The sequence below is a fragment of the Fundulus heteroclitus genome, chromosome 6 (assembly GCF_011125445.2).
Source record: "Fundulus heteroclitus isolate FHET01 chromosome 6, MU-UCD_Fhet_4.1, whole genome shotgun sequence".
In the NCBI taxonomy this organism is placed as follows: Eukaryota; Metazoa; Chordata; class Actinopteri; order Cyprinodontiformes; family Fundulidae; genus Fundulus; species Fundulus heteroclitus.
This window is the reverse complement of record NC_046366.1, coordinates 9,312,265-9,327,790: the sequence shown is the minus strand read 5'-3', so window position 1 is coordinate 9,327,790 and position 15,526 is coordinate 9,312,265. Positions and strand designations below refer to the sequence as shown.

The window sequence follows — 15,526 nt, the reverse complement described above, 5'->3', positions numbered from 1 at the left end:
AAAAAAAAAAGAAAAAGAAAACTTTATTCATGAATATACAGAATATGTGTACAAACCATGTGTTTGCATCTTTGCTGGATTTATTATTTATGTTATATAGTAGATATCACACATTTGTATTTTTCATTTTATCATTATGATGGCTGTAACTTGTGCTTTTTGTTGTCTTTTTGTTAAGCCCCAGTTTTGTTTCAGGTGTGGTAAAACCCACATAAAAAAATCCTCATCCTATCTGCCCAGAAGTATTTTATTCATGGTCATTTTTAGTTTTCATTTTTATAATATTTCAAAACTTATTTTAATAAACAGCAGTGAACCTGTAGTTAACATAGTTTTGCTCCATACTTTAAAGAGCTCCGGAGAATAAATTACCGAGAGGTCCTACTGTGTTTTAAAACTACTTCTATTGTCATGTTGTCGTCTGGATCTTTAAACACGTTTGGCTGTTGCTAGACTAAACTCTCTGGCTTCTGCGCAATGTTAAACTATGGCCTTAATGTACGCTAACCTTAGTGTATTTTGAGATTATTTTGGAAAGAACTCAAAAGTTATCACAATCTTTGGGAGTATGAGTAAGCATGCCCAGATCACATTGAGCTATATTTAAATGATTTTTTTTTTCGGTCTGGCTGCTTCTTAATAAATTTCACAGTTTGTTTTACATTTCTTTGAAAACTAATCAACATCTGCCACAGAGGATAAAACATTTGACTATTTTTCAAACTTTCCTTTATTTGATGACATACACATCAGAAAATACAATGTTATTAGCTTCAATAGACAAATATAATAGGTACTTTATCAGGTGGTTACAGTAAAAAAAATTAAAACATTTATAAAAGAAATGTTTATCATTTTTGTTGCAATAAACTTCACAAAACTCATGAAAATACAAGATACACAGACTAATGGAATAAAGGTCTCCCTTACAGGACTCCAGTCACGCTGATTCGCTCATTTATTTCTTTTGGTTTGGTTGGCTAAATGTTACGAATACCGTTCCATCCTCCTTGGCGTTGCTCAACACTTTGTCTTCAAATGGTCGCCCAGATCTTTGCCATAAAGGGGATGTCATGACTTCGTACCTGCTAGGACCTCCAGCCACTTCAAATAGAGCAGATGTTTTATTGTCGGGGTGATTAGTGACGAACGTCGACGTCACAGAAGAAACAAACACATTGCCAAAGCTGTCGCTTTCCTCGTATGTTTCACTGACGGTCTTGGTGCCAATTATCCCGGGGTTTTGCTCTGGAACAGCCTTTACCTCAAGCACGCTGACTTTGCGTTCTTGACTGGGACCATTTTTTGAGGATACAGTAACAGAGGAACCCACGTCTTGCTTCGCATCGCTCTTTGTGTCTGGTTTAAATGTTGACATGGCTGGTTTTTGTTGCTCAGAAGGCTTCCTTGCGGAGTGAATGGAGATGAATGACGGTGAAGATTGAGAGGAAGACTGTCTGATAAGTGCCTTACCATTTGCATTTTTTAGCGCTTTCAGTGACTCTTTGCCAGAATTTGGTTTGGTCTTGCTTGACACTATACTTATTTTCCTGATGTTATTGACTGGTTGAAGGTTTTGCTCAGTCTTCAAAGATTCGTCAAAGAGTCCCGACAATCCTGCAATGTCGGCTTCAGATTTCAGATTAGAAACAGAGTACAAAGCCTTTTTGATTGTTTCTTCAATGTCAACAAGTCTGGCTAACGTCTGTTCCTTCAGCTTCATTATCTCCTTGCTAGCTTTCTCCAGATCTTCAAATGCACTTTCAACTGAGGAAATGCTTTCAAGATCATCATCCTGTAACTCCGCAGCTTTCTTCTCTTCTTTTTTAAATTTCTTGGCATTTCTGGGCGTAACCATCCACGTAGGTACGTTGTTGTATAATGACTTCAGGGAGCTGGCATCTACACTGCAGGGCTCTCCCTCTATCTCCTGCACCTGAGACAGGATCCCTTTGAGTTCTTCTCGTTTCCTTAAATTATCAAAGATTTCCATGGCCGTCTCTGCGTTTTCTTTCATGATCTCGTCCTTGTGAACTGAAAGTCTGTATCGTCTCTCCTCCTCTGTCTCCCTTACTTTCTTCTCTCGTAAAACAACCTTATTCCAGGATTCTTGGTTGTTTTGTTTAAAGTCATTTAGCTGTGAATGGTTTTCTTCACCTGAAATATTAGTTTGTGATGTTTCCACTTCCGTCTTGCGTTGGTAACCGGTCAAGTTAAGCTCATGTTCATGATTTCGAGGCAGCTCATTGCCAGTTTGTCTTTGGTCTCTAGCATTATCAAAAGTCACTGTTACCTTTTTGGATGGTAAAGCTCTTTTGTCCAAATCCTCTCTATCCTTTTTTTCAAAGTTCTGTAGAGCAGCCTTCAAGCTCATGTTCATGTCCTGTTTTCCATCTTCTTTATAATTCTTCATGCACATCTGGATCTCCTCAGCTGCATTTATTTTGTGGATCACATTTCTTTCTATTGACATTTTGTCGCTGTTGGACACTGGTAGATGAACATTTGATTCCCTCTCTATGTGAGGTGCTTTGAGCTTTTTGTCATCTTTCTGTATTTTTGATTCTATTGGCAGATCTTCATTTGGTGGATGTGAATCTTGTACTTTATCAGAACCTTGTTGTAATGTTAAATTGTTCCTTTTCCCACTTAGGGTATCTATAGAGTGTGTAATAAATTGTTGGTTTTGTTTTAGAGTAACCCCAGGTTTCATGTTGTTTTCAACGTGGCAGGTAACTTTGGGAGCAGGAGTCAGTGAGGCGTTCGCTGCTTCCACGGTGACTGTTTTTATCCACTGGGGCTTTGGTGGTAATGCTGGCTTCTGATTCTTTGGCTTCTTGCTCTTTCCTAGGACTGGCGGTGAAGTTTCTCTTTCCAAACCGGATGATAAAGAGTGTCCATTTACTATGGGGTTGGGGGCTGAAATCTGTATTGGGTTCCTTGGCTGTCCTTCACAGGTTACTGAAATTGAAGGAGATAATGTTGTGTCAGATGAAGGAATAGGCACCACAGCACACTGATTGTGAACAGTCTTGCTCCTCTCTGAGCATGCTCTGCCTGAATTCCTGTATATCATTGCAGTTTTATAGTCTCCCTTGGTTACATTTACACTAGACTTCTCAAGAGATTTCAGAGCCAACTGCACATTTCCTTTAACAACATTTTCCCTATCTGCAACCCTCTGTTCTGTTGCTGCAGTCTGCAAAGACCTAATGGCTGCCTTCACATCTCCTCTAATGATCTCTTCTATTTCATCTTCAGTTGTCTGACCGTTAAAATCACAACCTATGAATGGCGGTATTGATTGACCGCAACTGCTGACTACTACTGCACTTTGTTGAGTCTGAAAGGAAATGTGGCTCTCCTCATCCTTCTCTGCGTCACTGACCTTAGGATAAGTCTTGATTTGCTGGCATCTGGAGGAGGATGAACATGTAGACAGCTCCACAGTTGAAGAGGTTTCCTCTTTCGCTGTCACTCCCAAATTGTATATTTTTCCAGGAACAATGACTTCCCGCTCCACGTGCATGCTTTGCTGCTTGGCCATTTCGAGGGACTTTTTAGCTGCTCTCACATCTCCAGATACAATAACTTCTTTCTGTGGTTGGCTTCCTTCATCTACAGGACCGTGAGTTGACAGGTCCATCTCATAGATGGTTCCGGGTTTAATGGTCTCCTTTTCCACACACATGCTTTGCTGCTTTGCACGCTCTAAAGACTCCATTGTTGCCTTGATGTCTCCAGGTACAACTTCTTCCTTGTCCACAATGACAGGCTGCTTCTCTGCCAGTTGCTGCTTTGCTGATGACACATCACCTGGGATTATTTCTTCTTTTGGAATACAGCTATCAACACTGACAAAGGACTCGGATGAGAAAACTTTTTTGGCGTTCCTTACATCTCCTGGCAACACATCACAAATGGTTTTCTCGACCTGCTCTTTCTGCTGGCAGAGGCTTCTCTTTGCTTCCTGAACACCCCCCTGAACTGTTTCGACTTGTTCCTTCATCGAAAGGGCTTGGACACCTTCATCTTCACATTCATCAGTATGAAGACTCTTCAAGTACCGGAGATCTCCTTTTTCAATGCAGCTTTTGTACAAATTCACATTTCCCTTCTCATTTGCATCCACTCTACACGATGTTGCAGCTCGTTGACTGTTGGCAGTAGCCAATAGATTTCCAATTGTACCTTTCACATCTCCCCTCTCCATAATATGACTCTCAGTTTTTGTATCACTATTGCTGATAAGAGAAAAAACTGACATTTCTCCCTTTTCCTCTCCAGTCTCTTGCATTATGATCCCTTTTTTGAAATTCTTATCCTGAATGAGCAAGTCATCTATCAGCTGAGCAATGTTCTGCATTCTTTGATCGCTCTCAATATTGGCACTCATGGTTGATTCGAAGACTGGAAGCTCTACTAGTGTCGTGTTAATTTGACCCTTTTCAACTTCTCTCAGAAGAGTCACTTGTGGCCTTATTGTTGGTTTGAGCAGGAGTTGCAACATGATGTTTCTAATGTTGCCAGCAATGATGTCCTCTTTCTGAATCTGCACACCTTCACTGCACTCAAGGAGATATTTTGCCATGTTAACGTGATTTCTCTCGTTTGCTTCTATTATTATGCCACTGGAGTGGACAAACTTCCTTTCATACAAGTATGAGAGGGTCTCAGCCACACTGTTGGCAGTGATTTTATCCAGTGGTGTGGTCTCGAATAGCCAGGTAGTGCACTTCACATCAGCTTTGGGTATCTCCTCAATAGCTTGCGCTGAGGTGTCTTCAGAGTCCTTGATCTTGTCCAGTGGTTGGGATTCAAACAGCCATGTGCAGCGCTTCACATCTCCCTTCTGGCTGTCTTCTCTGTGGACTGTTTTAGCTGGACTCTGCTCCTGAGGTTCCCCTTTCAGACTGTTAAGGGTCTGATTCTCAAAGAGCCAGGTAGAGGTCCTAACATCCCCGCGCTGCACATCAGTGACACTAACCATCCTCACAAACCTCTTGCTTGACTGGTCCGATTCGAATATTTTTTTATTTAGCTGCACATTGCTGCCTGCAAAGTCTTCAGTAAGCTGAACAGAAGATTCGTCTGGATCAGTGAGGGAGTCGAGAGGCTGTGTCTCAAACTTCCATCTGGCTGATTTTACATCCCCTTTCTTGACGTCTTCTTGTGTAACAGCTCGAATCACATACACTTCATTTTCTGCCTTGATGGAATCGAGGGGTTTTGTCTCAAACATCCACCTCGTCCCACTCACGTCACCACTCATGACCTCCTCTTTTTTGACAGTGGTCACCTCATGAAACTGACCTTCTTTGTCTCTGATGGCATAGAGAGGTAGGGACTCAAAGACCATGGTGCTGGATTTCACATCAACGTTTCCCACATGGGTTCTTCCACAGATACTGACTTCTCCTGAAGGGGTTCCTTTTGGATTTTGTCCAGTGAAGAAGTTTCAAAGATGAACTTTTTGTTTTGTACATCCCCAGTTTCAAGAACTCCAACTTTCTCCATTCCTACTCCATACTCATCTTGATCTTTATTAAGCTGGTTCATAGGACAGTTCTCAAACATCCATGTAACTTTATGTACTGAACCTTTTTCAGCATGTTCATCTTGGTTCTGTCCCTGAGTTGTAGATAGAATTTCTGACCCTATTTCATCAAGGGATTGGGACTCAAAAAGTTCTTTGACACGTAACACATCTCCTGACTGAAAGTTGACCTGGCTGATGCATCTCAGGTTTTGTTCTGTGTCTGAATCTTTTCTTATTCTGTCCAAAGTCTCTGTTTCAAATAGATGTTTTACTGTTTGAACAGCCACCTCTGGTTTGACAGAGTCCTTTTTGGTGCTACACAACTTCAAACTGTATGGCTCACCATCTCTGATGCTGTCCACGGGTTGTGACTCAAAACGCCAAGTCATAGACTTGACATTCATGTCAATGGAGTCTTTTTCCTTGATGCTTTCCGGTTTGTCGTACAGCATATCCATTGGTTGTGTCTCAAATAACCATTTGCAGGTCTTGACATCACCTTTGCAAGGCTCCTTTTCAACTGAAGAGCTTTGCTCTGTTCGATTGAACTTGCAATGGATTCCATCAATGGTCTGAGTTTGAAAAAGCCACTTTGCTGTCTTTACATCCCCTGTGTTGTCCTCCTGTCTGGTGATTCCTTTGATGACCTCAACATCTTTCCCATCTGCCACCTGATCTAAAGGCTTGGTCTCAAACATCCACTTGTAGTTTTTGACTTTCCCCCTGATGAATTCCTCCCGGCTGACTGTTGTGACCTCATGGAGGTTTCCAGAGCTGTCCTTTATTGTGTATAGCGGGTTGGTCTCCATCACTGCCTTGTTACCTGACATGGTTTCCTGCCTTTCAGCCATCTCCTCCTCTAACCGAGCAATTTTACTCAAGGGGATTGTCTCAAAAAGCTGTTTGAATCCCTTCACATCACCCTTTTCAATCTCTTGTTCTTTAAATGAAGTGTTCTTCTGAAAGCTGCCCTTTTCGAATATGAGTTTTTTGCCTTTCACTTCTCCTTGTTCTCCAGCTGAAAGGGTAATTTTCTTCAGACGCCCTACTTCATAATTATCACTAAGAGCCTCCATGGGCTGAGTTTCAAACAGCCACATAGAGGACTTGACATCTCCCCCAATAATTGCTTCTTTCTCCAGAGACTTTTCTCCTGAATCTATTCTGGGTTGCATCTCAAACAGCTTCTTTTTGTTGACAACATCCGCTTCTCGTGCGTTGCCGACCTCTATTCCTTCAAAGGTATCTGCTCCTGCAACCTCTTGAATTGCATCAAATGACTGAGTTTCAAACATCCACCTTTTCTGGTCAACACCTCCTCTGTGCCCCTCCTCCAGAGATATACCCCGTATTATTTTCACTCCATCACTTCCTTTATTAATCATGTCCAAAGGCTGGGTTTCAAAAAGCCACCGGGCAGTGTGGAGCTTGCCACTATCGATCTCCTCCCTACAGATGGACTTAATCTCGTGGATATTGCCGCTGTTGTCTCTGATGGCGCAGCATGGTTCCGTCTCAAACAGTTTCACAGTTTTCCTGACATCTCCTTTCTGCTCCTGAAGCTCAGACATCAGTTTCAGGACGCTGCAGTCTTCGATGGAATTGCATCGGCCCAAGTCGCTCAGCGGTTTGGACTCAAAGAGAAGCCGAGTCCCTCTTACATCTCCAGACTGTATGGGTTCTTTCAGAAGTGCCTCCACCAGTTCACCCTCTTCACCTTTGGATTTACTGAGAGAATCTAACGGCTGGGTTTCGAACAACCACGTGGATGTTCTCACATCCCCCATGACAGACATCTGTCTTTTAGCTGGTATGTGCAGGGTGCTATCAATGTGCTCAAACATTGTAGAGGTGCTTCTGACATCTCCACCTTTTAACTCCTCACTATCCAGGAGTTTTTTGGTTTCATGAGGATCTCCAATATTGTCCAGAGTCCAGTTTTCAAAGATCCACCTCATGGACTGAACTTCTCCCAGATAGGCTGCGTCTGCTGCCTGAGTGTTCTCCGACTGCACTGCTCGCATTATCTCATCATCAGCAACATCATCGAGACTTGCTCGCAGGTCAGGGTGGATATGTTTGAAGAGCCTCTTCAGCTCATTCTTTTGCTGCTGCTGGTAGAACATGGAGAAGGTTTCTTTAGGTGGAGGCACAGGGAGGCTACTCAGAGTCGTTGGCTCTTCATAATCAAAGGGTCTAGGTGGCACAGGAGGAGGCGGGGGAGGAGGCAAGTCATCCTCGTCGTGGACTGACTGTGAAACTGCGATTTTCCTTTCTGCATCTGCCATCTTGAAATACATAAAAAGATAAAAGAAAAAGCCTAAGGATATAATCATCAAAACTGGTCATATTAAAAATATATGTAGAATATATATGCATGTAGTTATAGAAGCCATACTTTACCTTTTATTATGTTCATATGTAGTTTTTCACAGCAAACCCTCTTCTATCACACCAAAGTTAAGAAAAGACTCAACAGGTGTTAGTAGACACGTTTCAAGCGCAGTACCACACGTTGAAAAGGGTTTACAGGAGCATAGCCTGGGGTCACGAGGTTTTGAGGAGACCCAAACTATTTTTTTGTTTCTTTTCTGTACAGTTAGGCATAAAAATATTCATAGATGTGGCAAATGTTGGTTTAAAGTAATCCTTCAATTTTACCAACATGTTTCTTCTGACTGAAAGTACTATTAACATTTTGGAGGGACCCACCCAGACTCCTAACAAGATTGTGAATCTGTGGGGAGAGTTTAAGATTAGGGTAATGGCATGGAGACTCTCTAACCTGAAAGGCTTGAAGCTAATTACCAAAGATAAATCTGCAAAATGTCAGTGAAAAATGTTTGTAATTAATTAAGGGTATAATTGCTGGAATGCCAATAAATAATTCTCAACTGAGTTGTAAATAGCAAAAACAGCTAAGTTAACTTGTTCAAAATTGAGACACCTTTGTTTTATCTTTTGATAGATGCCAGTCTCATTTCCTATAAGCAACAAACGTCTTGGCTGAATGAAAATTATTTTAAATTTAAATTTGCCCATGGTATAAGTGATTTTTGGCTTAACTGTATTAATTATTGGATGCTTCCCCAACATTGTATTTCATATGTTGAAAAAAGAAAATTTATAAGAGTCTATTGACTGAGGTGAATTAATATTTGGGATTTTAATCTACAACTGTTGTAATAGTTTTAAACTGTAATCTCACAACCCAACTTTGACCACAAAACCAGGGACATTAGACATAAAGGGAAGATTTAAGTGCATGATCCAGCCCTTCTTATTATATTTTTTGGCATATGTTACTTTTTTCTTTTTAAACAAGACATATCTTGAAATCATGCTGTGTTTATAAGGAACTTTTTAGAAGAGATAAAGGTCAGATAAATACCAAATAAAAAAACAGCATTTGTTTTAACTTGGAAAAGGTCTAAATACATTGCAGGTAACGTGTATTTAACTGCAAAATTTGTTATTGTTTGCATACATTAAAGAAAAAAAAACCAAAGCGTGTCCAGCACAAGGGCCCATATCCTCATAAATCCACCCTACCATATGACGATACTGTTTTACACAAGAACATAACAGAATCACTCATAAGTAATCTAATTTGGTAGTTTGACTGTAGCTTTTGTTTTGACTCACTTGTATGGATCTAATTTGGTTTTCTTGCAGAAAAGATCAAAGTATCCAATCTAAATGTTTGACAAATAATTTTTGATCTCTCCATGTTATGTGTGGAAGTTATTAATTTTACTTTTATTAAGTCTAAAATGTTGTCTAATTATTTTGTAAATTATCTCTTTATTAAAGTTGAACAAAATAGTAGAACATTTCTTGTAAATATCTATTTCTTTGCTTTATTAATTACAAATATTCTTGTTTTATATTTAATTAAAATTCATTTTCTGCACTTTTAGGGTTTCCGGAAGCACAGATAAGTGAACTTTGACATATTTCTCTTATTTTGTTTTGTTAAGGCTATTAAGTTTTCATATTTAAGATTTAATAAAAAAAATCTCCAAATATGAAAGTAATCAGTTATTAGTGTTTTTAGGTTTCAGTTAACCTCACGTTTCTATTCAAGTGTTACTTACCTGCGCAAAACAACAAAACTACCAAACATGCTTTTTGAAACATGCCTTTTCTGATTTTACGTTATATGAAGTTAATGCTTTTTAAATCGTATAAGCTTATATTTAATATGCCATGCAGGCAATCACGAAACACACACAGCACACATTAGTAGTAAAGAACACTGTTGCATCAGGGATGCAAAATAAGCAGCAAATTACCTTGCTGGTTTTAGCCTTTGTTCGTGAAGTTCCTTGAAATTCCTGCTAAACAGAAAAGAACAACTTAGGATAGTTTGGCTACCTGTAAAACACAATAAATGTGAGCATTTTAAACCATTGTGTTGTTCTAATTATTCTCTACGAAAGCCTGTGGCCTTGTTATATGGGAAGGTATGAGAGGCATTTCAGGAACTCACTGGCTGTTTTGAGCTTCCCACTGAGTCAATGGTTGCTGTTCTCGACAGATATAGAGCTAGTCTGTCTTTCACTGAGGAGGAAGCAGATATCCTGTCTCTGGGTTGTCCTGTTGAAGTGTCTCCTTTGCTCTTTGATGAATTGTATTTATTGTCTGCAAAGAAAAGAAAAAAAAAAAGGAATATTCAGCTTGGATGAAGAAATGAAATGAATCCAGTCTAGGTTAATTTTGCCTGTTTAGATTTGATGACATCCACTTTAAAAGTAGATAAACCTAAAGTTACAGATAACAGGTTGTATTTTTGGATCCCCTCAAAGTGGGCCTATTCATAGTGACAATGCTACCCATCTTATCGCTGCTGCAGCTTCAGGTTAGCTCGCGAAAACTCACATTTGCATAGCTTAGTGAAAATAGGAGAAATGCCATAAGAAACAAATGAGCTTCTAAAGTCTTTGGTACTAAATATGCCTGCACAGCGTGCCTGCGGCCTGAGACCCTCACCAGACTGCATGCCATGGGACTGTCGATGAAGCTCAGGAGAGACAAAAAACAACAACTGCTAGCTCAGCTGGAGTGACCCAGAAGGTTTCCGCATTTTTTAGTGGGAGCTTTCTGCCGTCAAACCTTCAACACCTGACCTGAGGAATGCAACAGGCCTGACCTTGTAAAAATGCTGAAAATGATCTCAGTCAGGTTTTTGGACCTGAAGACATTTTTAGCTTACAATGACACCCTGTATTGGTTAGTTAAACACAAAAGAATTGTAATTTTTTTGTAATCTGTCACTTGTCACTCCCTCACAAGGCACACTAAACTGGGTTAAAAGGATATTTAAGTTTTAAGAGAGGTTTTGTAAAAAGGTTATAAGCAGTATTATATTTGCTGCAATAGATAGCTCTCTTGGCCTCTTAGGATTTTATCAAGATCAACTGGACCTAAAGGCTAAAGCAAACTGCTGGTCCAAGGGGGGCAGAGACCAGAGTGGACTTTAAATACCTTAAAAAACCAACTCCAGTATGAAAAAGATCAAAGTGATTTATGCAAACCTATTTTTTTTTTTTTTTTGCACCTTTAGCCAAAAGAACATTTGTGGTTATTTAGATTAGATTAACCAGCAGGATCAATGATATTCCTATGTAGAACCCAAAGAAAAACGGCTCGTACGAATGGTTTCCAGTCAGATATGAATGTAATCCAGTATAACAAGGAAAAATATATATTTACTGCTGTTTAAGCAAACTAACAGCTATAATATTGATTTTTGCATTGCCTTGCTTTGCTTAGGTTATTACTCTGACATGGACTACATCAGATGTTTTATTTTCAGTTTGCATTTCACACAGGAAGATCTTTGGTGGCGCACCACCTCCAGCTTCCACTTCCCATGTAAATAATTATTGGCTTTTTTTTCGTGATCAACAATCCAATAAACAACAGTATAAAGCTTCATAAAAGAGCATTAGCGTAAAACATAATGAATTTCTTTCTTAAAGTTGGAGTTGTTTTGAAGGAACAACCAATCTGAACTTTTGCTAAATGAAGATGCCATAAGAGCTGTCTTCTAGGTAAGAAATGATTGCCCAAAACCTTTTAACAGAACTTCACCTTAAAAATCCTGAGTTGTTCCTTTAAGTGTTCATAACCTGTGTTTTCCATCAGCAACACCACCAAACTGATAAAACCAGCAATAAGTTTAAAGTTCCAGCAGCCAGGGTTTCTGCACAGATCATCCATCTGTAGCTAATGGTCAGATAGAAACACGCCTCCCTCATCACCCAGTAAGCTCTCACAGGACAAAGGGATGGACCCGTGAGCCGGCGCCACTCACGAGCCTGGGTTTAAAACATTTTCATACATGAGTGGACAGAAAGAATAATGCCACTGAGGGCGTTGTGTGATGAAATCCTGGTCCACCAAACTCTGAGGTCACTCATCATCGTCAGTATGCTCACAGAGATATATTTGATTTGTTAAAATAATCATTGGTATCCAATCAGAATAGATTAAAAGGCTGTTGGCTTTGTTGACTCTGAGTAATCTGAACACATTCTCTCTGTGATTCCCACATTTTTGACAGCAGTGTCCGCTCACAGCTCTTTGAACTGGGCTCCAGGAATGGAAAGGAGCTATTACTGGCACATTGATGGGTGGGTGTTTTCGGCTGGCAGCTGTGCAAAATGGCGGCGAAATGCAGTTGCTATTTGTTCTTCACCACCTTCCCCGCCGTCAGCTGTTCAGGATTGTTGCCACATTCACAGACTGCCATAAAACCGTAACACAAAAAATAGCTCATGTTGAAGGGATTCCTCGCCTTCTAGCTTCCACACGCATGCAACTGTGTACCTCCTGATGGTACAAGCATAGCTGAATTTAAAGAGTTGAATACAACCCTTACTTGAAGGCATTATCTAGAGATAAAGTGCAAGCTGTAACTGGACCACTTGTCAGCTTGATTGGGCATGATTTTCGACCAACTTGTCAAAAACTTGTGGAAACCATCAACTTGCTTATAGGGACACTAAATGGAAATTATGCAAAGGCCAATATTAAAGTGTACAGTGTGAGGCATCCAGGACAAAAAACACTCTTCAGTGTGGAAACTGTTACAAGAAACAGAAAATTCAAATTCATTATTATTATTATTATTATTATTATTATTATTATTATTATTATTATTATTATTATTATTATTATTATATTTTTAAGCCTTTATTTAGACAGGTAGTCCCACTGATGCACGACTTCTCATTGACGAAAGAGACCTGTCAGGTTTTTTTCGCATGAGGTCAGAAGAAGCAGAGAAGTAAGAAGCTATTTAAAGGGAACTGTTCTTTCTACATCCTGTCTGCAGTTCATTCAAGCTGTGAGGGACTAAGGTTTTCAGCAGAAAACAGGAAGGATCAACAGAGTTTGATTGTTTTCATGCAACTAGAAAGCTTGGCAGCCTTTTGGATAGTTGAGGTAACGATCTGGATTCTCTAGGGAATAGCAGCCCTTTCAGTCATGCTAGCCGGGCTCCTTGCTAATGTGAGATGCTACCGCCAGTTTAAACTCAAAACTAAAAAGAAATGTTTTCCTTGTTTTTAAATTATACTATGTTTTACAGGAAATGCTCTCTTACACATCAGCAGGTCATTGCCTCCTCAGATAACCAATTCATGATCACTGAATGCATGAAGGCTCGAATAACTCCTTTCCAGCATTATTATTCTATCTTCATGTACTATAGTATTTAGAGATAAATCAGCATCAGGTAAAAAAAAATAAAGCTTTGCAGAATACCAGAGACTGGAATTAAGCCACAAAACTCAGAGCGCTGCATCTCTAGTATTACCATGCTTAGACAACCAGTGGAAAGACCCCATCTCAACATCAGATTCAGGGCAATCTTTGTGTTCGTAAATTCCAGAATTTAAAACAGGAATTAAACATTTGTTATCCAATCAAAGATAAAAAAAAAACATTTTTGTTACACTTACTGCTCAGATATAAATACAGAAGTAAATCTGTATTCGCTGGTCAAAAAGAGAAGCCATAAAATGAAACATTTGTGTATGAGACAACACATTTTCCTCCCTTTCCTTAGAGATTGGGCAAATCGTATCACAAGATAACTGGCCAAGTAATAAAAGCACTATTAATTAATAAAATAGCCAGTGCATAATTTTTTTACAGATCATGGATTTCCTTTCTAACATCTTGGCGTCTGTTAGCATCAGAGCAACATTATCACTCTTTAACAAAACGTCCTATCTCCCATTTAATGGAATTGAATGCATACTTACTGAAGCACCATCCAGCCTTGCTCACTGTTACCTTCCCTTGTAGCTCTGCTGTTTAACTCACTGTTCAGGCCCCAGCGACGTGTGTGCCAGTCTGTCTCCTCTCTTCCTGAAAGCCAATGGCCAAAGTCTTTCTAGTCCTGTGGTCTCGGTGACAGCTGATTTTTATCTGTCCCAGTGTTAGGACCTGGACTATTTTGGGACTGTGGGCTGGCTGCTGCTGCGGGCCTGAGTCAGTCCCCACTGTTAGTTACTGATAGACTGGGACACCCCATCCCCTCCCTTTCCCACAGCTACATTGTCACCCACTATTACAGGCGCTGGGTGGGACGGTGAGTGTGCGTGTATCTGTGGGTGCCGGGGGGGGGGACAGTGCTAAAATAACACACAGGAAGTCACGGAAGGCTCTATTTCATCCAAGTGGTCGAGACTATAAAGAGTTCAATGGATACAGGGCACGACAAAAGTCTTCCTACAGTGTAAACATTTTCACATTTCTTAATAAGTTACAACCACAAGCTTTAATGTATTTTTTGAAGGACTGTATGTGATAGCTCAACACTACGCTAGTCTATTATTATTATTATTATTATTATTATTATTATTATTATTAGCTAATGTTCTCTAACAAATCTATGTGGCTTGAAGGCTGTCATAGATTTTGTTTAGACTAAAAGTCTGAATACAACCACACGCCACAATCTTCAGATTCTTTGCTTAAAAAATAAAAATACATGTACCCTTTTCTGTCCAGTTCCTACCTATGCACTCATTTCTGTTGGTCTAATATTTAATAAAATCCTAATAAAATACACAAACTTTGTGGCTGTACCATAACAACATGAGAAAAAGGGGTTTGAACACTTTTGACAGGCCCTGAATTAGTATTCATACTTTCCAGTGTTCGGTAAAATGTTTAATATTCACATTTTTCAGTGTTGTTTTCAGACCGTAGGTGTTCCACTCACCCGTCTGACTTTCCCTTACTCATACTACAAACATCACCGGGTGAAGACGTCAGAGTTTCTAAGCAATATCTGCATGACGGTGTGAGCTGACACGATGGCCTCACTCCTATCTTAAGCCGGTGTGCAGCGCACATAGCTATGCATTTACACAACAACATCCTCGTCTTTATTTAGCTGTTTTCCCTCCTCAGTGAAACGACGCGGGGGTCACTGCTCAACGACCTTTTTTCAAGATTCACCTCATGATGTCTTGAATCTCAATAGCTTTGCTCATGATATATTTGCTTGGACCTGAACACAGATCTAGTTGGTACGCCGTATATTTTTAGACGTTCGAGCACCACTGTTAGATGCACACATTCAGCTGCGTACCCACAAATTTCCAAGAACTGACCAGAACGGATACGTGAACCGCACTTTAAAGTAAAGACAGCTGGTTACACGCTGACACACCAGGGTATGCGTATAAACCATGGCTTTGAGGAGGTTCAGACGCTGATCCCACCTGCCCTCGGGGAAGTCAGTGAGTACAAACGCGACATGAAACGCTGCCGCTCACCGCGCGTTCGTCTGGGCGCTCTGTTGTAACTCTCCGGGACGTCATCGGTGGCCTTCCGTCCGCTCACCTGGGTGGTTCTCTGTGGGTTGACAAGACGTCATTTCATTAAAGAGTTAACAAACCGTTTACGTCGGCTAAATATCTCCCACCTATCCTCACTGGTCAAGTGAGTCATCACAGACCTATG

General features: G+C 40.2%; 2 protein-coding genes across 2 annotated transcripts; both read right to left on the bottom strand.

The window, feature by feature from the left end:
• Positions 1-2,873: 2,873 nt before the first annotated feature.
• Positions 2,874-5,448, bottom strand: LOC118563411 (xin actin-binding repeat-containing protein 1-like). Its single transcript, XM_036137997.1, has 2 exons — positions 3,389-5,448; positions 2,874-2,961 (listed from the first exon to the last, which is right to left on the bottom strand). The coding sequence occupies exons 1-2, from the start codon at positions 5,357-5,359 to the stop codon at positions 2,959-2,961; spliced, it is 1,974 nt and encodes a 657-aa protein (XP_035993890.1). The 5' UTR covers positions 5,360-5,448; the 3' UTR covers positions 2,874-2,958.
• LOC110366370 (xin actin-binding repeat-containing protein 1-like) lies at positions 5,359-14,041 on the bottom strand. The gene is made up of 4 exons (XM_021319409.2): positions 13,816-14,041; positions 10,032-10,183; positions 9,835-9,879; positions 5,359-7,827 (listed from the first exon to the last, which is right to left on the bottom strand). The coding sequence occupies exon 4, from the start codon at positions 7,825-7,827 to the stop codon at positions 5,371-5,373; it is 2,457 nt and encodes an 818-aa protein (XP_021175084.2). The 5' UTR covers positions 9,835-9,879; positions 10,032-10,183; positions 13,816-14,041; the 3' UTR covers positions 5,359-5,370.
• Positions 14,042-15,526: the final 1,485 nt, after the last annotated feature.